At 42.6% G+C, this 27,772-nt stretch overlaps 1 protein-coding gene across 17 annotated transcripts in view; it reads right to left on the bottom strand.

Annotated features, from left to right (window-relative positions):
- baz2ba (bromodomain adjacent to zinc finger domain, 2Ba) overlaps positions 1-27,772 on the bottom strand; it is a 67,675-nt gene that overhangs the window by 10,594 nt on the left and 29,309 nt on the right. For 5 of the 17 annotated variants that reach the window (XM_085153534.1, XM_085153513.1, XM_085153520.1 and 2 more), the window contains exons 3-23: positions 19,463-19,648; positions 15,655-15,846; positions 15,392-15,553; positions 14,736-14,932; positions 14,421-14,633; positions 13,567-14,193; positions 10,420-11,173; positions 9,688-9,957; positions 9,094-9,154; positions 8,863-8,971; positions 7,917-8,018; positions 7,131-7,353; positions 6,540-6,632; positions 4,832-4,893; positions 4,488-4,553; positions 3,734-3,799; positions 3,472-3,516; positions 3,191-3,223; positions 1,217-1,282; positions 754-894; positions 177-431 (exon numbers count right to left, since the gene is read on the bottom strand). In XM_085153534.1, the coding sequence (XP_085009660.1) occupies positions 177-431; positions 754-894; positions 1,217-1,282; positions 3,191-3,223; positions 3,472-3,516; positions 3,734-3,799; positions 4,488-4,553; positions 4,832-4,893; positions 6,540-6,632; positions 7,131-7,353; positions 7,917-8,018; positions 8,863-8,971; positions 9,094-9,154; positions 9,688-9,957; positions 10,420-11,173; positions 13,567-14,193; positions 14,421-14,633; positions 14,736-14,932; positions 15,392-15,553; positions 15,655-15,846; positions 19,463-19,646 (3,921 nt within the window). In that variant the 5' untranslated portion in view covers positions 19,647-19,648. The remainder of the gene's footprint in view (positions 1-176; positions 432-753; positions 895-1,216; positions 1,283-3,190; positions 3,224-3,471; positions 3,517-3,733; positions 3,800-4,487; positions 4,554-4,831; positions 4,894-6,539; positions 6,633-7,130; positions 7,354-7,916; positions 8,019-8,862; positions 8,972-9,093; positions 9,155-9,687; positions 9,958-10,419; positions 11,174-13,566; positions 14,194-14,420; positions 14,634-14,735; positions 14,933-15,391; positions 15,554-15,654; positions 15,847-19,462; positions 19,649-27,772) is intronic. The other 12 variants (XM_085153527.1, XM_085153630.1, XM_085153543.1 and 9 more) reach the window with 9 other exon arrangements.

Raw genomic sequence — 27,772 nt, 5'->3', positions numbered from 1 at the left:
TCTAAATAACTTTGTGCAAGATCTTTATAATCCTAAAGTTAGTCCTAAATGTATATGATAAAGCTACATATGGTGGCATTGTTAATGTATTCTATCTTATGGATCATATTTATTAACTTGATTATGTCTCAGCTACAGTCCTAAAGCAGAATCAGTCAGTTCAAAACGCAGCTCACCTTTTGTCCAGGTGGCAAACCAGGATCACAGACTGCCAGAGAAAGCAGTTTGACCAGAAGGTCTTGAACTTGGCCCATGCTGTCCCCCACATTAAGCAAGCCCTCCTGTAGCATTCCCAGCGTGGGCACATCCGTGTTCACATCGAGTCCCAAAACCTTTCCAAAGCCTCGCAAGAACTGCATAAGCATCAGGCAGTCCGACACGGCACGTCCTGGTAGGATGAGTCCGGGAATCCTGGAGAACTCAGGGAGAGCCTGGATGCAGAAATATCGGTAAAATTATGACTCTTTTTGCTCATATTAGGATCAATTAGTAAAGCTTAGAAAAACATGTGTGTCACATGTTATGTGTCACATATTATTATATACACATATATACATTATGCTCAAAATAGTATTGACAGCTTAGTTTGTGTATTTTGCAGTATGTTATTTTAACCACTTGAGGGCGCACATTTCCACATAAAAATATTCAGTAATGTGGTCTCAGGAAACAGTCCACTCAATAATAATAATAATAATAATAATAATAATAATAATAATAATAATAATAATAATAATAATAATAATAAGATACCTTATGATCAGACAGACACATATCTTCATTTGGTTTCTTCAGTTCCCTCGCTATCTCCAGCTCCAGCCTCCGTTGCTCCAGTTTACGCTCTTTGTTCAGACGCTTCTCATCCCTTTTCTCCTGCCGCAAGCGTTCACGCTCCTAGAGAGTCCAAAATTCAAGGGAGCATTAGGAAAGAAAAATGTGTGTGTGTGTGAGAAAACAGACAAGAAGGTTTACTTGACTTTGCTGAGCTGTGTTAGAATTCAGCCTAATGCTGCTGTGCATTCAAAGGAAAAGTGCTTGAGGGCCAGAATCTTTTGACTTGGTAAGTGTGCAGAAAAAAAAATGAATGAAGGGAAAGAGCGCACATAAAGGAGAGGAAGCAGGAATCCATCGAGGGAATAATGACTTAGGCTCTTTTTATGGAGTGGACTGTGCGCCCGTGTGTGTTTCTGCATTTATTTGTGTGCATATGGGCTACCTCTGCTTTCTTGCGAGCCTCAACAGCCTTCATCAGCATTACATGTTGCCTCCTCCTTTCCCTCTCCTAAAGGGGCAAAAGAAAAAACAAAAAACAGGCAAACATTAACAAGCACACGTGGTACATACAGTAGTCAAGGCCAGCCTTAGTATAATTGTGTATTAATGTAAAACTGTGATGCACTAAATTCAGTAGAGGCACCATACTTGAACAAACACAGAACAATGCTTCACATGTATACACTTTCACATGTATGGTGGAAGCATAAGTGAAGAGTACAGTAGTACAATGACAACCAAAAAGCAACACATAGATGCGGTACAAAATAGATGTGATGACAGGCTCAAAAAGAGAAGCAGCTGGAATCGGTGACGGCGCCTCTAAACTAGAGCTGACACAACAAAAGCAACAAAACACTAGTTGCCGGAAGTCATCTGACATGCCACATGTCATTAGAGTTATGATAAAAACAATCAATTCTGCTACATGAATCAATGATATCGCCTTTTTTTGGGGGGGACACATCACACCTGTAATATTTAGTAGGGGGTTATAAAGAGGAATGGATTGTGAGGTGTAACTACAAACTGAGCAGTTTCACTTCAGTGGTTTTGGCAGCTTAAGTGTTAGCACAGTATGTGACTGCTGAGGATGAGACGTCTGTGTTGTTCTTTGGTGCATGATACGCAGTCTACTGCCAAAGGGCACAGGAATCACTGGTGACTGACTATCATTTTATTTGATCTCTTAAGGTTTCCCGCTCCTCCATATCAGGCTGTCATTCCCTCTGTGATCCACCAGAAAGACACAATTGCCACTATTAGGGCTTGCCAAGGACATTTCCAGTTCTCGCTGACTAAAATGGGCTGTTTTGTGAGGACTGTTTTGTCATTGTGATAAACAAAACAGGCTAGATGCCAAGCACTCTGCCGCAATATTTCTTTGTGCTTATTTGTTTGATTTATCTACAAATGGAAAACTTGAAAAACGACAGAAAGCCTGTGGCATTCAGCTTCTTCCAATTCATCAAAAACAACGAAGACGTCAAAGGCTTTTATGATAATAAACTGCAATAAATCAAGTGCGATACGGCCACACGAGACAACTTTAAACACACGGGATTAAACGCGCTTCCTAATTTCAAACACTGTAGCGCACGTGAGGTTGATGCAGTAATCGGCCTGGTCCACGACAGGAAGGCGAACCTTTAGATTCAGCTGCGACTGTGTGTGTGAGTGTGTATGAGTAAGAAGGGCTACAAGCAGGAGAGCCAGGCTAAAATAAAAAGCTACATAGAACCATACAGTCCCCATGGTGAAGATGATTGTATTCTTGTTCTGTTTTTCCCCCCCAAAGGTCTTTTTTTTTTTTTTATTCCAAGGTGCCCGCACCAAACTGGTGGGAAATCTGCCTGTAAGTGTCTCCACCATGAAGACGAAATGACTCTCAGTAGCTGTTTTCATTCATTGTGCAGAGTATAGGAACAGTGAATGACAGAGAGGCCGGGATGGGGCAGGTTAAAGTCCAGCACTCTGTGGACTGCAGAACAGATGCACGGACGAACAGACACAAGCTCAATGTCTGAGCCGAAATCGTCAAGCACTCACGGGTAACACAGGCTACTCCAATACAACAGTTAGACAATGTATGTGATGGATGGAAACTCCTCGAGCGCACTTTGAGACAGTGAGTGTGGATTGGCTAGCAGTCTTTGCAATGCATTCTGAGTAGAAGGGGAGGATGGGGGGAGGGGGAAAGAAGCTGCCTGGCCACCGTGACAGGGTCAGTTGTCCCTCAGGACGAGCAGATGGAGGCAGCATACTGACTCTTTCTCTCTTTTGTTGGTTTTGCTGGAAAGCCATGCAGAAGAATGTAGTATGACAGCAGCCAGTGCTACACTTAATGCATTGCTATGACAACCATAACACAACCAGTTACACGATGCAGGTGTTAGATGTACAAAAATAAACATACCCATACCATATCTAGTCTATGCCTCTCCAACTCCTGGCAGAGAGAGTTGGCAAAATATTATGGAACAGAAGTAATATCCAATACCAATAAGCAAGGCGTTTTAAACAGAGAAATACTCACGTACACACACTCACGCATGCCTATATTTAAACACACAAAGTATAAACACATCCACACACACACACGCACCTTCAAATTTTTATTCAAGTCTGAGGTAAATGGTTTTATTCAGCAGTAACTATGAGGTTCAAGAGGCTCAGTAAGTTGTTTAGAGTGCCTACCTGTTGTTTGAGCATCTCCGCTTGCTGTCTCCTCAACTCTTTCTCCTTGAAGGCGAGAATGAGAAGATGAGAGAAAAATCAATATGCTTCCATTGTATTAATATCGTGAAAAGTACAAATACAGGCTGATGGAAAAGCCCCACAACACGGTAAATGAATTATACAATTCAATTAACAGGATTTTTGAAGACAAATAAATAAATAAATAAAGGTATATCACAGTTTTTCATATTTTTTCCAAGAGTTTCATTTGTAAGCATACCTTTATACGCTTTTCAGCCTCCAGTATTTTGGCGTTGGCGGCTTCTTCCTTCTTTTTCCGTTTGGCCTTTGAATAAAGATTAAAGTCAAGAATCACGGAGATGTATATCATTCAGCCACATCAAGTCCAATCAGACTTGAGCTCTGCAGCACTTTAACTGATTGTTTGCAGTTTTCTGGTTTGAGCAAAGATTTCATGCTCCTGAATGCCAGTCAAATTTGTAAAACACAGCAAATGAATAATGTATCTCTTTAACACGTAATTGTGAAAATGTTGAAGCCTCCTGTTAAGAGTGGCTTGCCAACCGTGTCAACTCAAAATTGATTTAGTCCTGCTAAAACACTTTGAAGCTCCTACAGTATAATTGTGTGGCCCAGCATATGTGTGTTTGTGTGAACGTGTCTGCATCCTTGGATGTGTGTTTGTGTGTAGAAAACAGCACCTTTTTTTCCCCCTCGACCCACTTATGCTAAACTGTTACTGTTGTCTGATGAAAAAAAAAAGACTTTTCTGTCCAATTTAAATAAGGTCTGAAGAGGCAGCAACAGCCATTTTAATATTCAACAGCCGTCAACCAAGACCAATTTAGCATTAGTTCCATGTGGAATTATGCCTAAGAAGACGCAACTCCCTCCAATGCATGCTGCTGTTCAGTAATGAGCTTTAGGAAGATTAAAACACTATAGACTGAGGGGCTGTAGCTATCCAGGAATGTTCTGCTTAATCAGAGGTGCTGCTGGATCAGATTCTGTACCTCCAAAATTTGCTGCGCTCTGAGTTCCTTCTCCATCCGAATTTGCTGAATACGCTTGATCTTTTCCTGTAAAAAAAAAAAGAAAACATAATCTCTTAATATTTTAGACATCCCCAGATAAAATCACTTTCCAACCACTCTATTCCAATTGGGCCGGGCAGAAAGTCACAACAACAAGTTTAGCACTACAAGTAATAATGGTAATTGAAAAGTAAGCTTTAAAGGATCAAAAAAATAACAATTCAACATTTCCCGCAGTGCTCACAGGGAGTGTGTGTGTCAGGACACTTAGATAAGGAAAAGAAGGGAAAAATTCAGTCAGCACACCCACAAAGAAGACCCACCTGCTGCTTGAGAATCTTGATCTGCTCTTTCTGCTTCCTTCTCTCCTCCGCTGCCATGATAGCTACAAGAGTCAAATCAGTGTTACATCAGTGTCTAGAAAAATGACCTATAAAAACACGAGCTTCCAACCGTATTCATATCTGAGATCACAATGTATTTTTTTTTAACAAGGCACGGAGAAATTCAGGGGACTAAATTAAAACAGAGTACTGTAAAAATAAGGCCATGACTCGAAAACAATCGACATGCATAGACGACCTCGCTAAAATGACACATTTTTTTTAGAATCTACTACACTTTACATCTACGGCTTTAGGGTACAGCAGGTCTCTCACTATCATGTCTCAATCCTAATTTTCAGGACGCTGACATTTGTGCTTATTTTTGGTTAATTTGTGAACATTTATGCTTCGCTTATGCAGGAAATCTCAGCGACCTCATGATCACTTTTGTAGGTCAGGTCTGATAATTACAGATGATAGCTCAATTCATCATGAATCGCTTAACTCAAAACAACTCATACAGACACATGGCCACACCGACTGAAAGAGTCACAAAAAAACCTCTCAGAGCTCCTAGAAGGAGCTACAGCTACAGCCCATTCCAGTTTGAAAAGTTATTTTACACTTTAATTTATTTGCTTGCTGTCTGTAAACATTAAAACTTGGCTCTGGCTCCTTGTACGAGCCTTCTTCGGTCTGTTGTTGTGGTTATTAGCACTGAAGGGAAATAAGGGTGTTAAATATCCCGGCAGCCGATGCTCTCTTCACGCCAGTAATGACCATCCAACTTTTTAATCAAGCTCACAGCAGTAAGGTGGATGAAAATGCTGTCTTGTTTAACAAACTGAATGGCACTGTGATTGGCTTTGTTTAATGCTTTTAAGGAGATCTCCACAATCCAATATAGACAGTTTGGGGGATTGATTGTTTATTACTGTTGTCAAGAGACAAACTGGAGCCCAGCTAGTGCCCAGATCGCCCAAGACATTCTGATCCATGAGAGATCAGCAATCATCGCCCCAACCTAGCTAATCAGTATTCAGAATTACCTTTGAACTTGCAGACAGATATATACACATGAAGGAAAACAAGCTGCCTCAATGGATTTCTAAGCATTTACAATACTGGACTGCATCTGTCAGATATTATGACATTAAGGTAAATATCAGTGGGCCTAACATGGATCCTTGAGGGACAAATTCATTAACAACTGGCCCCACACAGATACACAGCAGCTACAGGGTACATCCACAGTTAAGTCACAAGTGGCTGGTATTGATGTTTGGGTCACTTGTGTCAGCACATTTACTCGATGGATTTGAGCTGTCTAGTTGGAAAACTTAAATAAAAAAAAAATCAAAGTGATCTTCGGGATTGGGATCAAAATTGTTTTCCACTGTTTAAATGTTCTGGTGCATTATACATTTCTGAATGTATAACATGTCTAGCTACATCTCTGAATTTAAGCGAGAGCTAAGCAAACAGTCTTGAGATTGGATGCAATAAAGATTAGAGGAGAAAGAAGATTAAAGCTTAAAAAATGATGAAAACAGTTTTGAACCTACATGCAAACAAAGGCTATGCAAGCAATATGAGTTCTTGCCGGGCTTTATACTCTGTTGATTTAGATCAAAGTAGTCTGAAGTGACCGACTGACCAATTAAATAACCTCCGCCAGCATGTTTACAGCCCTGTACTCGCTTACCTTGCTGTTTCCGAGCTTCTTTGGCTGCACGTGCCAGGGCCTGTTTTTCCAGTTTTCTCATCAGTTTCATCTGTGCCGCCTGACGGGCTATTTCTGCAAAGTGGAAACAAAAGCGGTGCCGGTGAGAAACCTCTGTAGTTGTACTGGACATATAAATAACTGGGATCGTTCCTAAGGTTTCATTTATAAAATTTAGCAATTGCAACAATAAACTTAGAGTGATATATTTATCTGTTAGCATTTTTAAAATACTGCAATATATGTCAAATATTTTTTACATAGGTAGGGCTGAAAAATCAGGTTTGCAGGGCTTTGCTAAGCAACACAAAGGGACAAAAACAAGACATGTTAACAATGGTGATTCATCTTGACAAGTAATTGTTGTTAGTATTATTCAGATAAAGTAGGTGGCTCAAACAAAAAAGCCTGACAAAAAAACAGAAGACAGAAAAAACTTGTCCTTGTGCTAAAAAAAAAAATATTTGAAACTGTGACCCCTCCGCTGTCGTTAGCTACCCGAATAATAGCTGGTTGATGAATGGCACACACACTTATGACAAACATATTTCAGGGCTCATTTCCTCTGCTAACCTTGAGCCTCTAGTTTGCGCAGAAGTTTGACCTGACTGGGACTAGGGCCCTCAGGCGCCAGTGGATCGCCTACATTAGGGGGTCGTCCCTTCCTTCGTCGGTTACCTTTGGCACCTTCGCCTGCTAACTGGCGCTCCGAATTTGGGGGACGACCCCTTCGGCCTTCCATTGCCAAAATACGAGGTATGACCTCCTCCTCCTTCAACAGGCTCCACTGTAAACCCTGGAAAAAGGGACAGAAAAAAAGTAGAGAAAGAGAGATTGGGAGGGATGTGGAGAGATGCAACAGTGAATGACTTGCCAGCATGAATCATTTCATGTGACTAAAGGACAATTAAATCATTAGTTGCTAGGCTCTGCATTCAGCAGAGACTGAAAATGATATATCATTACATTTTAAGTGATTCACAATAAAACACAGGCTAAATAGCAGATTAAATAAGAATTCTGTTTCTCTTGCCCCTCAGCACTGCTGTATTTCTATATTAGCACTTCCTCTATTCTGTTTCCAATTAGAAACACACATCCATTTCCTAGTTTATCTCTTTGTGTCACACACAGCCATTACATGGAGTATATCAGTGGTCACCTGTGGAAGTAATGTCAGCTGATTATTACATTTCTCCATGCACAGTGCGAGGTCTATGAACTAGGACTACTGAGGGCTTTGGCTGATTCCTACTCATGCCCTGACAGTGACTGCTGCATGAAGCTTTGCCTGCCGCTAGATGAAAAGATGAAGAGGGATCAGGGAAAGAGAGAGAGAGAGAGATGAAAGGCAGTCACCTGGGGTCCTTCTCTGGCTTCATAGAAGTCACCAACCCTTATCTTTGCACTGAAGCTAAAATTATCACGCGTGATGCCACTTATTCCATTTCTGGATAGATACTACAGAAGAGAAAATAATAATGGCGTTGGTTTAGGCAGAAAAAAAAGGAAAAATGTGAAAATTAGCGACATTGAAAAGCAACTGGGAGGCACTAGATGGAAGGGAGTCTACGGTTACAGTGCATCGGTGCAGTGCTGCTAATCTTTATAAAAGCCAGGGGACAAAAAAAAAAAAAAAGAGCAACAGCTCTCAGGAGGGAAAAATGGTTCTGACCTTGGGGTGCACAATTCAGGCCCTTTCTTATTTATCTGTGGCATCGCCAGGCTTTTACTGCCTACTGCCTGACTAGCAGCTAGTGGATGTTACTGCATGGAGTTGTTTTCTTTTTTTGTGTGTGTGTGTGCGTGTGTTTGCACGACAACACTCAAAAGGCAGTTCAGACAATCTGTGTGTTTGTGCTTTTGATGAAACAAACAAAGAAGGCCGCAGGTCATATTAAATTGTACAAATGGGGCCAAAGTCGTGCATCCCAACACTAACCATTAATCATTCGCAGGGAGGGAGAAGGAGAGGTGAAAAAAGTGGCACAAGAAGTGAATCTAAGAATATCATCTGTCACTATTATGGTCACAGAAAGCAGGGAGGGTGGAGGCATAGGGTGGGGGTTTGGGGGGACAGCTGGAGCAGTAGCATAGATAATATAGAACAAATCCTGATACATAAGCATTTCTTTGAGCAATGTGGATGAGCGGTTTTGCTGTTATTAGAGGGGGGAAAAAAATCCTTCCGTGATAAATCATAAACGCAGTAGTCGCTGTTACAAACAAAACTGCTCATCTTTTTGCCCAAAAGAATCTGTATCACGGATTCAAAGCGTGCTGTGAGGCCATGAGGCCCAGGTACCTTCATCACATCTGGGTACTGCCTCAGTTTCTTGCCACAGGGGGCATAGTAGGCCACCTCGCCCTGCGGCCGTCCAGCCACCGATTTGATTCTAGTTTCCCTCCGCCACCTAGGTTTTGGGAGACGGAATAAATAACACTGATGTTAACAAAAACAAAAAAATGAGTACATCTGTGGCTGAAGCAAAATGTAACCCGAGTGTGTTTGTTGAAATCCGTCACTTATACGTACCCTAACTCCAGAGGTATCATCAACTCCTTCTCATCCATCACCCTCTTCCGCTTTCCTAAACCTGTGGAGAGATGGTTTAAGTTCAGATTTCCTTAACCTAAGAAATTTACTAACACCATGTCTATGGTATATATATTTACACACATTCAAAAGTGTGAGCACAAAACACACATAAGAGAAAATGTCACTTAGAGTAGATGACTGGAAATGTCTGCTTGAAATATTTCGGGCAAGCTGCACTTATATCCTATTTTCTCTGATCTGGGTAATCTCTTTGCATTGAAAGAGGCAGAAATCAACCTTGTTGCTGTGCCAAACAAGTTGTCGAGGCTCTCGAGCATGGCCCTGCAGGACCTCAGAGCTCTGGGTAAGCTAAGACAACCAACTGCTTTCTTCCTGCCTTTCTAAATGTAACAATCACTTCATATGAGGCTGATGGGAATATACTCCCTCTGGGAATAATAATTTACTCCAGCAGCATACTACAGTGTTGTTTGTGAGACTGAAAAGATCCAGCAAGAGAGAGCCTACTAAAACTCATCCTTCACCTCTTGCAGTAATACTTTTCCCAATGCAGCATTTTGAATACATTACCTAACGGAGAGGCTAGGCTGCAGGAGGAAGAGCCTGGAGAGCTGTGATAGGCCAAGGCACTGGAGCTGGTGGCAATGGTGGGAGTCTTGATGACCTGGAGGTTGAGTGGTGAGCAGCTGGTGGCGGTGTGATTCGTTGAGGTGTTCAGTAGTTCTGGGCCTTTGGTTAGCCTGTGGGGAGTCATCTCCTTCTTAGATGATCCAGATGGCAGCAGCTTTAACTCCTTCACCTTCTTCCCAGAGATGTCACTGTCCGAGTTGGTGTCAGACTCTGAAATTGGTCACAAGTGTGCAAAGAGAGGTGAGGAGTTAAAAAAACAGAGAGGCATCAATTCACCAAAGTGGATTAGCATTTAATATCTTTTTTTAATGACTGGTTTTTTTTTTATTTTCTTAACTGCACAGACTTAACCAATTTGATTAGTTCATCTGCCAAAACAAATTAACATAACTGTTCAGAGTTATTTATTTTGTTCAAGCAAAAATGCACACTATTTAAGAATCGCAGCTTCTGAGCTGTGAGATTTTAATGCTTTTCTTTGTCCTTTATGATAGTAACTTCAGCTTGACCTGGGTTTCCTCTCCAGCACTGGTATTAAACTGACTGACTAATCTAAATAATTAGAAGAGTAATCCGTAATTAATATAGTGGTTAGCTGTCAGCCCTGATTTTTATCTTCAGCTCCTTTTTTTAATTGTGAAAGTTACATTCACTGCCGTAGAAGGTACCAACCTGACAGACTATCATCTGAGTCCTCTTCATCCTCTTCCTCCTCAAGATCATCATCCTCCTCATCATCATCATCTCCTGAGTCATCAGATTCCTTGTTGGCTGGGAGCCCAGCTGTGGGGTTACATGTCCCAGGGATCCCCACTCCAGGAATTCCAACTCCAGGGATACTAACTCCAGGAATCCCAATCCCAGACTCGCCTCCTCGAAACAGATCTACTAGAGACTGCACCAGATGGTTCTGAGAGAAGCCCTTCCAGGCAGCTAAAGGGTCTGCTTGTCCCTGTCCCTGTCCTAGCCCTGGTGTCTGTCCCTTCCCCTTGGCGGTCTTGTTCTTTCTGGATCCATGGCCTGTTGTAGCATGGGGTGAGGTAGTGGGGGGCTGTGACGGAGGCCCAGCCTGGCCGGCTGCCTGGGTCCTGTTTGCCCCTGTGCTCAGATTGACAGGCATCGACCCAGCATCAGCGTCACGCTGAGGGGACTTGCTTTGAGAGGCAGAGTCTTTGCGAGGTTTGGAGATGAGGGCCAAAGGTGCGTCCTGAGTGGTGCTTTGGATGACTCCATTTGGGTGATGGGGTTCAGGGAGCCCCAGCAGGGCACTTGAGAGGAAGAGGTTGGAGTGATTGTTCTGGGGTGGAGGAGGCGGGACGAGTGGCAATGGCGATGAAGACAGAGATGTCCTCTTGGGAGATTTGTTTGGCCCCTGCTGCTGCTTCTTTAGCTCAGCTGGGAACGTCTGCCCTTGGGACATGAGAGTCTGGGAACAGAGGAGGAGGAGAGAGGCAGAGAACAAGGAGAGGTATGGAGTCAGAGGGAGGGACAGAGAGGGAAACAGAATGGGAACAACAAAGAAAGGTTAGGAAAAAAAACAGAAAAGAAATGGGACAAAGTAGAGTTGCTTTAGCTGTCAGTTCACATCACTGCTGATTGTTTGAGCAGGTGACAAAACTACAATGCTGAACACTGGTACAGTTAACTGTGTCTAAGCTTCTTTTAGGGAAACAAAAAGAACATAAATGCAATAACCAAAGGCATTGTTCTCGGCCAAGTTTACAGAAAAGAGACACTGTGTATCTCTCTAAAATTGTAATTACTTGTCTGCACATTTGAAAAGCTCCATCATCATTATCACCATACAGCTAGACATGTTTGCCTTTTGTTTTGGCTTGTTTTTTTATTTTTATTTTTTTTTCACAGCGAGGACCAGCTTGGCTCAATCGGTGTTTAAGCAAAGGCAGGTTAGACTTTAATGTTGCACTTTCAACTGGATGTGATATGAAGTGAAACAAATCAATTTCACAGACCATGAAATACAGTAACAGTGCTGAAAACCACAGGGGGAATTTGGCTTGCTGTAAACTTCTCTATACTGGTAAAAACAAAAAAGGGAAATGAATACGCTGATCCCAATAAGTTTAGCTTATTGATCACGGTGCTGTCGTTCATATTTCATCTGGAGAAATCGAATTTGTGAAGTGAAAAGCAAATACAAATGTCAATTTTTACAGCATTTCATCTGAAATTGGGAAAACCATAAATAATACAGTGGAATCCGTGCACAAGCAATGGTTGCCTCAGGAAAGTAACAAGACTAAAGGCATTATCTGTGTCATCTCTACAGCAGTATGCTGAACGTACCCAATGCAAATTAGTCAGAAAATTCTGAAAAATCTGATTTAAAATTTTAAAGTTTAAAATTTTAAAAGAGGAGATTTTAACTTAATAAAGCATGCTTGGCCAGCAACCGCTGCAAACTACTGGCTGCGGAAGTGATCATCAAATAAACCAACACACTATGAAAGCTGGAAGGAAATCTTTATCAACATACGTGCTAAATTAAACTGAAAGGTCTCCTGTGCTTTTACTATAACACTGTAGGGTAACAGTAAAACTCCTGCATAATAAATGTTTTGAATACTTCTGATGGTCAGTATAACTGGCAACTACCCCTTTGTACAAATATCATGATTCACAGTAGCAGCGATGACATTAAAGTTTGATGCAAGCATTTTTTCCTCTCGCCACATCATAACAGAAACTCGTGACATTCGCACAAAAGATTAAAAAAAAGAAACTTCTGGGTAATAACACCAAATTAAAGGAAAAGCCAGCATAAAGCTACCATAAAGCAAACACTTTGTGCTAGACTCTGGAGTCTACTTAAAAGAAACTCACATATATTCAAAAAGATATTCCACTATTTGGTGTTTTGCACATGTCAGCCCCAAAATCCTTAGAGTTATTCATTTCGATTGAGATCTAGTGACTGTCAAGGTCACAGCATATAATTTCACATCATTTTCATACTCTTCAAACCATTCGGTGATGCCTTGTGTCCCATCGAGTGAGAATTGTCATCCTATTCAATTTGTTTTAATGATAGGATAAAGATAACCACTCAGAGCAACTTTGTATTGACTCACAGTGACCTTGACGTGCCCTCTAGAAGGACAAGTGGACCACAGTGCCAGCAAAAACCTTCATACCATAAGAGGCTGAACAGGTTCCCTTACTGCACAGAATCAATCCCCGTTGTTGTTTTTTTTCCTTTAATTTGTCACATTTGTATCCAGATAGCTTAGATGTTTAGATGTTGTTCTATGACAATCCCAGTGCAATACAAGTAAAAAGAGAAAAAGAAAAAAAGTAATGCATCTACTATACAAAACAAAGATGCTGACTGATGTCCATTTGCAGCTGTGAGATTCAGCTCCAGGCCATGTTAATTTTGATGAGGCTGTTTGGCACTTGTTTCCCTTTGATATAAAATCCCAGACTGGTATGTAAGAGAAACTGTAACAGTTATGATTTTCTTTTTAATTGACTGCGCAGCTACACTAACAGATCTGTAGCCGTCTGGAAGCTGTTTGGATTCTGTCTTATTAAAAAAAAATTTAAAACAGCCACCAGATTTTTTTTTTAAAAAAGAGAGAGAGAAAGAGGCTGGTTATGGTATGGTAATGATGAGGGGAAAGAGATAAACAGAACTGCAGATCTGACTGCGTACTCAGCTCCACTGAATAATGTCATTATTGTCAATTTGTTATTAGTAACTTTGATCAGTAAAGCGGAGTGTGAAGCAATATTTTTCTCACAGGATACTGTGTGCGTAAATGACATTATTTAACTGATGTTATCAGGCAGGCTTACCTGTCGCAGCCTGAACTCATTGATCTGCGCTAGTGAAGCTTCCAAAAGTTTCCTTTTGTTGGATTTGGCGGTGCCAGAGACAGAGTGCTTTGGTGGCTTCAGTGAGGACTTCTGGGAGCTTGTTAAAGATGAGGTCAAACCAAAAGGTTTTGGGGAGGTAGGCATCGGGAGAGTCGAGCGGGGTGGAGAGGGAACTGAGAGAGGCTTAGGGGAGGAGCAGAGGGAGAGGGGAAGGTGCGGAGGGGAGTTGGAGGGCAGCAGCTTGGGAGGTTTGGGTGAAGCGATGCTGGACGGTGCCTTTGGAGATGTGGTGAGAGCTATGGGGGAGGAAGACGGTGACGACTCCCTGCGGGGTTGAGTGAGGAGTGCCAGGGGCTTTGAGTTGGCAGCCAGGCCAGTGGACTGGATCACACTAAAGTGTTGCTGTGGTCCCTCTGTCCGGGACCTGGAGCTGTGAAGAGCCAGCGGTGAGGTTTGGGACAAGGCGGGAGGAGAGACAGAGCAGGGTAAGGGCACAAGGGTCGGGGGATTGGAGGGGACCTTTTGGGCCTGGGTGCCTTTCTTTCTGTTGGCATCCCCAGAGAGTGGTCTGTCATTCTTTGCAGTTCCAGTGCTGGGTATCAAAACCTGGTGCGGGCATGAAATAAAGAACTGTTTGAACAAAGGCTTTCTCTGTGGTATGTGATAATTTATTTTAATTCATTCAACATTGTGGGCACTATTTTAGTGAATGAAAGCACTGCGCACCAAGTGCAGTCAAGTGCACCATGTGGAGCAGCTGAGGGCGCAGTGGCCTCCTTCTTTTCACCTTCACTTTCCTAATGTTTTTACTCATTTTAACTTTTCCTCTTTACCTTTGTTTTCTTCTTTGTCCGCTTCTCTGTGTCAGACAGTTCGCTGTGTTTGTCCTCCTCTTCGTCGTCCTCGTCCTCGTCATCATCGTCTTCATCATCCTCTGCTAGGTCTTCCAGATCACTGCTGAGGGACCCGTCACTTGAGCTGTCAGATGAAGTGCCTGATTCACTATTGCTCACCACAGAAGTGTCAGCTGTCTTCTTCCTTGGTTTCTGAATTGAGAAAAAAAACAAAGCATTGTAAAAATCAGCTTCACTGTACAACACAAACTGGCTTATTTCAAATTAAGGAGTAATTTTGATCTCAGTACTGACCTTCTCTTTAGGTTTCTGAGTCGTCTTTTCCACCATCTCTGTGGGATTGTTCTGAGGGCTGCTACGCTGGCTATGAGCAGGATCTGAATTTTTGGTTGGCTTGGTTGGTGCCTGAACAGGAGCCGGACTCGCAGAAAAGCTCCCTGATTGTGTGACAGGAGGGCAGGCCCCGCTTCCATTCACTGCACCATTCACCCCTAGAAACACAAATTCTGCTGTATTACTAATCAGCTTCATCTCTCCTAAGAACTTTCCAACAAGTGATAATGGAATATGTGGAACTAACAGCAGATTGAAATAAGGCTAATAAAAATATTGATTTATACATGTATCTCATCTAACATGCGAGCTGTGCGAGGCACAAGCCCAACACGAGTGGTTTACATAATAAAAGATAAATTAAAAGATACTGTGAAATTAAAAGAGTGCCAGAAACAGAGATTACGAGAGGGAACATGAGGGAAAGAGCGGGGAGATAGAGGTTAACAGAATCACTAAGTGAGGACTGAAAGTCATTAAATCTGGCTCGAAAAAGAGAAATCTCATCATAGGGCAAAGTGGATTTAGGTTGTGGAGGAAGATGCACAGATAGTGATTATGGGAGGGTTAGGGGGAAGACTGAGCAATGAAAACAAGCTCCCAGGACAGCGCTGTACCTTTAGGTGCAGCATGGCTATTCTTGCCGGGCATCCTGATCGGAACAGGACTGGCGCTGTGATTGGACTGAATGTGAGGGGCGAAGAATGGGGGAAAGCCGATGAAAGAGGGGAGAAAGGCAGCAGCTCCCCGTCCATGGGCTTCGGCAGCTCGCCACCACTCTGTCGGGTCAGAAAGTAGAGGAGAGGAGACGAGAGGAAAAGATTAAAGGTATAGTCCCCTTAACCAACTGCTACCCAAAATTCAAATGTCATCCTCTTACCAGAGAGGGCTCCTAGTTGGGGATGGGCAGCCAGAGCAGCTGACATGCCTAGAGAGCCCAGGCCTCCAAACTCCGGCCTGCCTGCTCCGGCAGTGTAGAGGGCTCCAAATGCTGGGTGGTTGACCAGAGGGAAGGCACTTGACAATGTGGAGCCAATGAAGGGCTGCTCTCCTGCTGCTCCAAACAGACGGCCTAAGATAGATCCAAACCAAGAAGGACATGTCCAAATGTTTTAAAGTACACTCCACACTAAAAGTGGAGTGTGGCTAAGAGCTCAGTGGCACAGTGAAACAAAGCAACAGGTGCAGAAATGTTTTCACCATTTGATCTAATTTTAAGTTAAAGATTGACATGTTCCCTTTACCAGAAACTCTCCTGTAAAAGGAGAAACGATGCACTTCCGCCAGATCTTCAGATGTTAAAATAAAACAAAGTAAGTAAACAGCTGTTAAGAGGACAAGTTGCTCATTCATTACGGGTATTATTCTGTTCCTGATAGCTGATAGTATTAAACAGCTTTTTAACGCAGTTGTTTCAGTTTGAGATAGTGACAAACAACTCCTATACGACAGGATTAAAAGATGAATTCCACGCAGAAGAATAAATTTTGCTTTGAAGTGACAAAAATGCTTAGGACTAAATTTTACTACTTGTACATATTTAATACTTTGTGTTACGTAAAGTTCAATTTTGACATTACTGCACAGCTGGTTTGACAGTTATTTATTACACCTTACTGCCCTACTGTTAGCTCTGTGTATGTTTATTTGCACAGACTGAGAAGACTATTCTCAATTACATCTCTGAGCTCTTGATGTAGGAATCGACAGAGTGTAAAAACTAGATTTAAACAGCTTTTGAAGATGTCGCTTCTTATCCACCTGACTATAGAGGAATTAAATACAGAACAACTGCCTTCTGAGTGTGTGGAAGAATTAACTTCAAGTTTTGCTTTCACAGAGTGCTCGTTGCACCTAAATTTAAACGGCAGCCATACTGTTTCTGAGCCTGACACACCAGCACTTCAATGTGACTCTCACGCATATACCATGAAACATGCACATTTAGATTACAGACCATGCTGTCATAATCCTATTCTGGCATAGAGCCACTTGTTTATAGCAATTTTTTTTTTTTAGTTTAAAATGACTGTCAGAATATGTCACACGGTAACAAAGACTGGATAGTCCCGGTGAGAGAAAGAGGAGCATGCATACGGTGTAAAAAGCTAACCTCCTTCTATCCTTTTGGCATTCAATTTCAGCAGAGAAGAATACTTCATCAACATCATCATCGTCTAGCGTTTTCCTGAGCACAATCATTTCTGGCAGGGGCGACTGCCACGTATTACCTCCTCCCAGAGTCAGATGCAATTTGGTGTGAGCATATTTCATGCAAATTCAATTTCTATTCCAGAAAAGGAGAGCAAGTCTGCTTGATGCCTCTGCATAAGCCAGGTAATACACATGCAAAAAAAAAAAGAAAGAAAGAAAAAAAGGGTGAAAAAGTGATGACAGAAGAAAAGGAAAGTGTTGCACACAGTGCGGATGAAAATGTCAAACTACTATACACATGCACACAGAAATGTAAAGCAGAGTGACACGGAAGAGGAGTGTTTTCAGAGCTAATGCAGTACATGGTCTATTAGTATGGCCAGTTACATGTGCTCTATAGCACAAAAAACCAAAACAAAACACTGGAGAAGACTATGAAATGAGTGTGAATCAAACTGTTTGCGTGTATGTGGCCATACCAGGAAAGCTGGCAGGATGAGAGTATAGCCCTTTGTGTTGGTGCCAAGGCCCTTCTCTGCCACAAGACAGCAAAATCTGCCTTTTGAATGGCATTAGAATATGCTGAATATGTAGAGCCCGCCTTGCCAGTGTCAGCTAGTGGATACGAAGATAAACGACTGCAATGCAACCCCCAGAAAGGCCAGCCACAGCATTCGCTTATGCCTGGGGTGCCCACCTCCCCCCCCCCCGCACACCCCCTTCTTTTCTAGGCAACACAAAGTGACATCTGCAAATGCCTTTTCAATATTAATGCGGGCTTCCAGAAGGCGAATAATTAAATCTAAAAATTTGAATCGAGAAAGAGGCACGGGAAAGACATACCTTGGATTACCTACTCGCTCTTCCTCACCCCCCCCCTTTCTCCCCCCCTCCCCCGCTCCCTCGCCCTCTTTCTCATTCTGTTTCAATCCTTCCTCCACTCTGACAAACTGCACCGCCTGCTTTTTTCATGTTTGGATGCTGCCGAAGGGGGATTAATTTGTTGTTTGTTGCAGTCAATCAAATTTCCACAGACAGATTTAAGTTAATTGCATCCGTGAGTTGATCCCAGAAGGAGAGAGTGCTACAAGCGCAGATCAGCTTTTATTCTCCAAGTGATATCCTCATCAATGACACATGCACACACACATAAACAGGAGTCCATGTATTTTTTTTTTCTTTAACTTTTTCATGCGTTCCTAAGATTCTTTTTCTTAAGTGTTTCTGGCACACAGGCAAAGGACGATGAATCGATGCCCGCACAGTCTGTGATAATTCTATATCGGTATTAACATATATTTATACCGATGGTATCTGCTCACAATATACACTTGACATGTTCTTGCTGTTCTGCATGACAATTTTTTGAGTTTGAGCTAAAGCGCGCACACACTGAACAAGGCGCCGTGTGTGAAATGAAGACGAACTGCTTGCTTGATTTCCCACAAAGCACAGCAAAAGTTCAGAGCTAACAGTCTGCCTCTCAGCATTTCATTTGATGCTCAGTCCAAAATCGCTTATCTAGAAAATCTGAGCACGCGTAATGGCACACAGGGATAGGAGGGATTTATAATGCATAAGAAGGAGACACTCCTAATGGCTTCTTCTTTGGGGCAACATTGAGGATATGGAGGACAAAACAACAGGCTTCATTTTCTATCCTCTCTACTTCTTCCTTTTCTCGTAACAGAGAGAAAACACGACAATCATGGAGAAAGCTAGATATCCTATTCCCTACTCAGTGCGATAGTGGTTTTGTTTGTGTGTGGTTGTGTGTGTGTACATAACAGGCCTACGAAAAAAACAGCAAAAACAGCAAGACATTAAGAGATGAGGAGAACGAAAGTATGAGCAAATGATTCACTCTCACACAAGGGATATTTGAAAAACACACTGAGATACAACAGATACACACACTCACACCATATATACACACTCCTCTTTGCCTAATGGCTTTGACCAATACATAGAAAGGCGGCTGGATGCTGGACAGGGATGACTAGACACTGAGTGGCTAACAAATGTTAAATCATGCAGGCAGAGGCTCTTTCTCTCTCTCTTTCTCACACACAGACACACACATACACACACACACATGCATCCATGCACAGTGGCGTGCTGAGCCTGACTCCGAGGCAGCTGGAGCCAGAGAGCTGAAGGTTGTCAGGAGACATGGCGAAGCATGTGTGTGTTTCTCACACAAAAGAGCCCCCTAATTGTTTGGGATTCATTAATGCAGCAGCTTTTCAATTGCAACCCAAGCTGTCAGGAAAAAAAAAAGAGAAATCCATGTAACTGGAAGAGAGGTGTATTCACACCGGCTGCAAAATAACTGTGTAATTAACACTGGAAAAAACTCATTTTTCATGGTAAAGAAATGAGGAAGATTCTGAATGCTATCGAGACATGAAGGCAGCCATATTTCGGGGCATCTTGTTATGGTTATGTCAAAACTGTTTGCACCGTGTGTTGGTATTTTTCCTCCTCTGTACGCACGGTTTCAGAGACAGAAGATTGACACAACTGTTTCTTACCAGAGGCGCTGAGGGTGGATCCCAGTGCTGAGGGGCTCGGGGCCAGGCTGCTCTTAGAGTGCGGAGCAGGTGATGACGAAGAGGAAGAAGAAGAGGATGAGGATGAGGAAGAGGCCGCAGGGGAGGAGGTGCGAGCAGCAGACAGGGTGGGCGCAGGGGAGACCAGCCGCTCTCCAGACTCCATATCTGTCAAACACAATCCAATCAGCAGGGTTACAATAGGAAAGAACACCCACCCGTACACTGACAAACACACACTTAAATGCGTACACACAACTGCATACTGTGCCCCCCTCCAACACACACATTCGAGCACGCCCATGCACAAGCAACCACACACACGCACACGCACACACCTCCTGACACTTTTCCTTTCACATCTCACTTCCCCTGAACAATATTTCCATTTAGCCATGCTCACTGGCTCCCAGCCTCTATTGATTCAATATGGGGTAGGACGGAGGATGACATGTTTAAGGACTCTGATAAGGGACAACAAAGCAGGTTTCACATTTTGATGCAGGAACATGCCCCTGCTGAGAATCTGTTCCACAGCGGGACGGCCACTTTTTACAAGAAACTTGCTCTGGTGAGTTTGAAGTGGGACAGTTGAAATGACAAAGGTTAGGCAAAATGTCAAACACAACATAGACGAATAACATGTTTGTCATTTTTCCTTTCACTCGCGGGGACTCAGAAGTGCGTGCAAACTCACACATGTCTGTACCTGCGTTTTACAAACAGGATCCCTTTACACATCCCTGATAAAAAATAAAAAATAAAAAAAAGTCATTCAAATTAAAAGAGCTCTTTGAGGCCTTTAAAGACAGCATTACTCTCTGCCTCCTTTCACTTGGAACCAGAACTAAATGGATAGGCTTTTAGATGATTGGTGCATTAACCAACACGGTAGCTTTTTTCCATTATCGGTTTCACAGAGTTACCATGCCAGCCATTATCAACCAACCAACAACACAAACCCTCACAAGAAACATTTGGCCATTCTGCAGCCAAATATTTTACTTACATTATTCAGCTCTAATCCCCTTTTGCTTACAACTGAGAACACAATGTGGCTATGCCCACACAACCGCTGACTTGTGGAGGCAAACAAATATAAAACACACACATTGACACACACACACACACACGTTCACACATTACAGCCCCCACTGCAGACAGACACACACATACACAAAAATCACCTCCCCTGTCTATCACATCAACCTGACTCTTTTTCTCTCTTCTCCTTTTCCATATCCCTCTGCCTGACACTAATCCAGGACTGAAAATCCCCTTCAAAAGCACAGTTTGCAGATTGTGTTTTACAGGCAGGCTTTGTTATTGTGTCATTACACATAAACAGTCTCTGCCTCCATCTCTCTTTCCCTCTCTCTTTCGCCTTCTCTCTCGCTCCTGCCACCCCTCCACCACCCTCCCTCCCTCCCTCTCTCCTCTGCAGTGGGAGCAGAGCCACTGATTAAATCTCTGAGACAAAAGCTGCTATCCTCTGAATATCAAGTATCAGCCTTTCGCCAGGAGCAACACTGACAAGAGAGAGAGAGAGAGAGAGACGCGGATGACAAGAAAACCTGCTGCAGTCCACGGGGAGGAGGCTGGTGTGCCATCGGACTTGGGCAGCCATCCCCGCCACTGCTGCAGTGAAAAAGAGGTTGGCTGTGCAAATAAGAGCAAGGTCAAAGGTCCTTCGAATTGTATCTCACGCGAGGTGACAGGATGTGGGTTAAAGAGACAAATTATCAACCTAAACGGGCAGTGAATGAATGTTACGCGTTAGTTACAAGAATACATTTCCAGCTGAGTGAAGATGGGGAGTTTATCCTAATTTCAAACCCACCCCACCCGCACCAAAAGAAACTGTTACCTCTGTGCCACACTTTGTTGCATGAATGGCTGTCACACTCTATGCTCCTTCACTCTGGCTGTCACCTTTTAAATGTCAGGTCAGGGTGTAAAGAAAAAAAATGGAAAAAGGATTCTTCCACAAGATTTAAAGAAAAAGTGACTTTTCTGTATTTGCGTCTGGCAAAAAAGAAAAGAAAAAAAAGCAAGTATCATCAAAAGTGTTGTGAAAATGGAGAGGAGCTGTGGCCCTTCATAATTATCATAATGCACATGAAAACAAAAGGCTTGTGTCTCGGAGGACGATCAGGCTTACGTGGTGTCAGCTGGTAAGTGAAGCGGATCATTTCCCTACCTTTTCACAGGAAGGGAGAAACATAGACAGAGGGAGGGAAAGAGAGTTTGAGAGATTGAGAAGGAAAAAGGAATAAGCAAGACAATATACTCTGATTTTGTTGTGGGGTGTAGAGGGGGTATGGGGGGGAGGTGGGAAAGGCAGAAGAAAGGGAAAGAGTGGAGAAGATGAAGGACAGCCTGTAAACCGTTTCTGTCGTTTCTCAATATCTGCACTTAATGCCTCGCCTTGTCAAAACGTGATGATGTGAACAGAATTGATTTCCCCCCCTAACAAACAACAAAAAAGCAATCCCTTCTTTGCAGAGGTGTAAAGCAGAGCTACCCTCCCCCTCATCTCCTCTCATCTCTCACAATCTCTCAAAGGGCCTCTTCCTGGGATGAGAGACGGAAAGAGAGAGAGAGAGAAAGGACAGCGGGGGGAAAGAAACGACTGCGGGGCGAGTCCATCTTCCTCTGACAACTACAAACTGATCACTTAGAGCAATTAAATCTAATAACAATAATAAGATTGGGCTCAGCAATGTACCACCAAATGCACAGCAACAACAATGATTGCAACAATAATGGAGCGCCAAGGTATTTAAGGATCCAATCCTGACTTAATTATGAGAAATTAAAATGGATTTAGCATCAGAATTAGCTTGATTTTATAGGTAATTAACGGCACACCACAGTGGCGGTATAAGGCAAGCGTTATAATCTCCGTGAACGGCTAAATCAATTTGACTTGAACAACACCAACCAATCAACAGAGAACGCCGCAACCAGAAACAGCAGGTCTCGCAGATGCAAGGAGAGGGAGAATTTATGCTAATAGCTGAACTATGATTTATAAGATGTGTTCCAGCACCGGATTCGCAGTCACGTCCACAAATACAACACAGCACCCAGCTGTCAACGCATGCGGCTAATAGTGGTTAGACGCAGCGGCCCTTCAGGAGATAGTGTAGCTATAAACAGCTCTGCAGTTTTATGATTGCACTTGGCCTTCATATAGGAGCCTTCACACGTCAGTGTGATCTGAAAGGAGGGTGGAATAGCATAAAGGAGAGATAGTGTGAGTGCATTTGGTGGCCCGTGCTGCTCGGTATCGCGGCCTTACATCATGCATTTGTTTTGTGGTGTTGTGTGTCTGTGTTGCGTGTATGTAGCGGTGCTCTGTTACACATGCGGCGGTTTAACAAAAGACTCCCAATGCATGTGCCTATGGAAGTGTTTGTGGGCACGTATGTGTGTGAGTGTGTGTGTGTCGCATCTTCAAACTATTCAACCTCCTGTGTATGTGTGTCTCCTGCCCCTTTTCTCCTCACCCCTTCAACGCACACACAAAACACACACACACACACGCATACACACAGTAACAGATGGCTGATACTAACTGAGATAATCCGCCAACAGAGTCATCAGCATGGATCAGTGGTAATCAGAGTGTGGACACAATGTCTCTTCTCCAGCCGTAATGGAAGAAGCGCCTGGCGCAAGAGAAGGGAAATGCATTATTCCCCATGATGCCCTGACCTCATTCAAAGACACACACAGCGGCTCCCAGCTCCCTTTCTTTTTTCTCCTCACCATAGACAACAAAGAGTATATCATCACTGCTTCTACAACATTCACTCTCCCCTCCAGATCTCTCGCTCCCTACCTTTTATTGTGATGTGCAACTGTGTCTAAAGCAGACCTCTGTGTTCAGTCAGCCAAAAAAAAGAAAGAAAAAATGTCAACATAGCAAGTGTGTCATGATGAAGGTTGTTGGTAAAAAAAAGGATTGGAGTGAGTAATCATCAGTTTTACAGTGTTATTTTTTCCCAGTATTGCTCAAAACAACCATACTGACTTATCGCATAGCCAGTCAAAGTCTTTCTGAGAATTAATAATGCTTGTTATAAGTCTAATATCCAGACACGTTGGTTATCAGGTAGGGAGAAAACGGCCAGTAAGTAAGTGGTGAATCACTCACTCCAAAAGGCATAGCACACACAAAGCAGTACTTTCTGTTGCGCTAGTGTTCGCCAAAGTGAGATCATTGACACTGTCTGAATCAGCAACAAGATCTCTTATTTCTGATCTTGTGAAGCTGCTGTTCAGCCTCACTGCTTGAACTTCCCATCTGTCCGTGTGTTCGCAAAGGTTCGTGTGGGTGTATGTTTTTGTAGGCGCGACATGTTCGTATGGATGTGGATGCCTGCGCTTTGCATGCTTGTTGGCAATGAATGCTGACCGAATGCACGCACAAGCTTGCTTGACCCCATTTCTCCTCCCTTTGCTCTCCCCCACTACCACCCCTCCCCTTCCTTCTCCGCATACATACCATCAGCCAGGAAATGACATAACCGGGGATCTTGGCAAAAAAAAAAAAAGTGACAACCTTTGTCCCATGTCAAACATCAACTCAGAGAACATTTAAAGAGACAGTGTGTACTCATGTGTGTTACATCATGGTTTAGCACTGATTGTGTGGCTTTATTAATCAGCTAATTGTTATAGCTCTATTTTACTTGGAGTGTTTTATCACTGAGACACTCCATTACACACACTTTTTTTCTTTTTTAATTAATGAAGTACAAAAAGTAAAGAACGCTGAATAACTGAATAATCATATTAAACTGGATTTGCACAAAAACTGCATAACTGCATGGTGAACTCACAGAGCATTGTGCCAATGCCTGAAAGGGAGTACAAAGAGACAGCATGCCCCAGTGTGGCCTGTCTAGGTGACAACAACTAGAGTGACTCAGACCCCTCCCTCGGCACCACTCCTGCCCAGTGACAGATGGCAGAGCGGGGCATGTAGGGGATGGGCACCATCTCTCACCCTTCCTCAGCTAGCCTTGGCAGTGGTGCTGGCCACAGGTCTTATTACAGCCACACCACTGCCTGCCTGCTTTCATGTAACACTGAAGCTTACCACGCTAGAGCTGCTTACTGCCTGCCAGGTAAAAAAGGTAATGATATGGTCCTGTGTGCAACAAATGGTAGAGTGTGGCGTGTGACAGAAGAGTTTCCAGACTTAGTATTTACCGGGTCCTGGTGTAACCTCTACACATACGCGCATCCATGCAGTGGTAAGAGGCTTTAGATAAAATATAAAACCAAATGGCGTGCCACACGCATTCTGTATATTTTTGAAATGACAAGAAATCAGCTCTTGCCAAATGGCTTTATTTGCCTTTTCAAGCATAGTGTAGATGCCAAAGGCTGGAATCAACACCCCTACTCACCATCCGTCTCTGCTGGGTTCCCAGTGACAATAATGTGATTTTGGGACATGGTGATGACTCGGTGGAGAGGAATAGGATAGGCTTGTCACTTGTGTTTGATGTCAAACCTATGTGTGACAGAATAGTGTTACTCAGCTCAACCAGACATAGCACTACTCCCATTTCCTGGCCATAAATAGAAGAGAAAGAGATGATAGTGAGTGTGTGTCTGTGTGCAAGTGTTGCAAAAAAAGAGGATAATCTGTGTGTATCTGTGTGCACACAAGCACACCCTTATGCACCATTCTAAGTATCATAAAGTAAGCTCAATAAGAAAATTCCCATCTCTTATGCTCATTCGCATCTGCATCCACCCAAAGCTAATTATTCTCCCCATGGTAACCTAGCAGGGTCTTCACATCAAAAAACCAGAAGTGTGTATCAGGCAATCATCCCTGATGAATCTGCCCTTCTCCCTCTGCTAGCCACTCACACTCATCTGCCAGTCTCAATGCTCATTACTGTTTTTCTGTAGACTGAACCAGATCTGCTCGCCACTGGCTGCATGTGTCTACAAGAATCTATAATGACTTCAGAGGACTTTGGAAGCACAGAATAACAAAAAAAAATGCAACGCACATGCACAAACAGACACCCAACAGATGCAGCAGAGGCAAAGTAGTGAGCCAATGCCTTTTAAGGTTAATTATCATTTAAAACACTGACATCATTTTACATTTGTGCTAATTCACCTTTCACTACAGAGCTTTGTATGTAACTCAGTGCACAGCCAAACTGATGATGTGCAAAAAAAATGTACCTCGAGGCCTAAAACATTGAGCTCAGATACTAGAATAACAATTCACTTCACAAAATACATCCTGCATATCAAATCCAGCAGATGCAATTCTCCAGTATTTAAAGAGACCTTTGCAGACGTTTGCACAATTCTGAAGTCGCAAATCATCTCAAAATCTAATAATCATATCTAATTTTTCTCACGAAATTTCTAAAGAGAGCAGTGCAAAAATACTATAATTGCTGTAAATATTAACTTTGATTGTAGTTAATGCCGTTAAATCCTGTGTTTTGAATGCAGAGAAACAAAACTACAGCAAAACTGATCCAAAGCAGAAGAGCCACAGCAAACCGACGCTGAGTAGCAAAGTATTTAAGCAGAGATTCACCATTTATTTGGCCAGTAAGTGGAATTAGCTCAACTGTATTGCATTCTCCGATGATCTGATTGGTCAACATCCTGAAAAGATGTTTCTACCACAAAACGAAATGGTATGTATACAAAATGGACTTTAATTTTATCTGACCTACTTCGTAATGCTAATGCTGCAGCCAATAATCTGTCAGTGAAGCGATTGGTGGGTTCCCTGTTTTTACACTTATAAAAATTCATGTATGAACAGGTCAGGTTTGCAGGAGGATCTCTTCTTCAAACTTAGCATGATCCCAGCTCAATCCACACTTTTCAAGATACAAGAAACAGCTGAACACAGTCTCACAGTGACCCACCCCCCTTAGTTTTTTGGGGTTTTCTTTGTTTTCCAGATTTATTTACAAACCTAAAGACACTTTACATGATAGAAGTGGGAGATATTGCAGTTCATTTTCACCTGGACTGAGCCGTCTAGCCTCCATTCAATGCTTTAATATTAATTATTATGAACAGAAAGGTCACAAAAATAACCGCAAATGCTGTCAATTAAACCTTCTAGAACGAAAATCGGAATCAACCCAGGAAATTGCAAAGGCTGTAAAATCTAACGTCCAGTCATTTTTCTTTAATCTTAACAGACACTGTGTCAATAGTGCAATGTGTAATCTCCCTCAGACTAAGTTGATCAGTGCAAGCTTTGATTCTCTGTTTTGTAATGATGGCATTCCTCAATAACTTGTGATGTAATGGCTTAACTGAATAAAAAATGTAATAAATGAGATTGCACGTATTTTAAAAGTGTACTATTTCACTGATTTGTTGCATGTTGTTAAGCTCATGTTATGTATGACACCAGTGATGTGAAATGACACACAATCTATGCCATAAAACAAGGTTTACCCACATCGACTACTATTTAACTGACAAAATCTTAATAAGACAAACGTACATATTTAAATGAATGCAGGAAATAATTTTAACTACCAGGAAATAACATCAGTTATTAGGGAATAGCAAGCAAAAAAGGAGCGCGTGAGAGAGAAGAAGATGGGGGGAGGAGAGAAAATGAGCGCAGTACTCCAGATATGCATAATGCAAATGACATGCATGTCAAATAGCAAAACAAACTGACAGTGACAGAACAATGGAATAGCCAGAGAGCGGCCAGTCGTGCTAGAGCAATTGTTTGAGGCCCTCCTGTCCATTTCCATGGGAAGAAAAACATTTAGAGTTCTGTTCGGCTGAAACTTTACTTGCAAGAGATAACTGATATCACTGTGCAAATGTGACAGAATTCGGATAAGTGGTGCGATGGCTGGCATAGCTTATCCAAGACTACCAGCCCCTTTTTTTTTTGTTTGATGCTGCTACTGCAGCACATAATGTGTTATTTGACAGAAATGAAAAGACATGTATAGTCACAAACTCTAATTTTTCACTCTTCCTCTCAACCACACAAAGCTGCTGCAGTCTTCAGATTCCTTCCTTTGCTGATTGCAGGGCTCAGAAAATAAGTGTCCATGAAAAGAATAAATTAATTTGGTTTAAATGACCGTTATGGTCAGTAAAAACTCTTATGGGTGAACCATGCAGCCAGTGGCATCCCAGATCATAGATTTGCTATATAGTTAGCAGTTCACTTAGCAATTACTGCTTAATGAAATGACTGCTCACATCTCTGGCTTATCTCTTCTCCAAACCCCCACCTTAACACCTTTC

This window comes from Neolamprologus multifasciatus, chromosome 1, assembly GCF_963576455.1.
Source record: "Neolamprologus multifasciatus chromosome 1, fNeoMul1.2, whole genome shotgun sequence".
Taxonomy (NCBI): Eukaryota; Metazoa; Chordata; class Actinopteri; order Cichliformes; family Cichlidae; genus Neolamprologus; species Neolamprologus multifasciatus.
The sequence above is the reverse complement of the archived record's forward strand: the minus strand, read 5'-3'. Positions and strand labels throughout refer to the sequence as shown.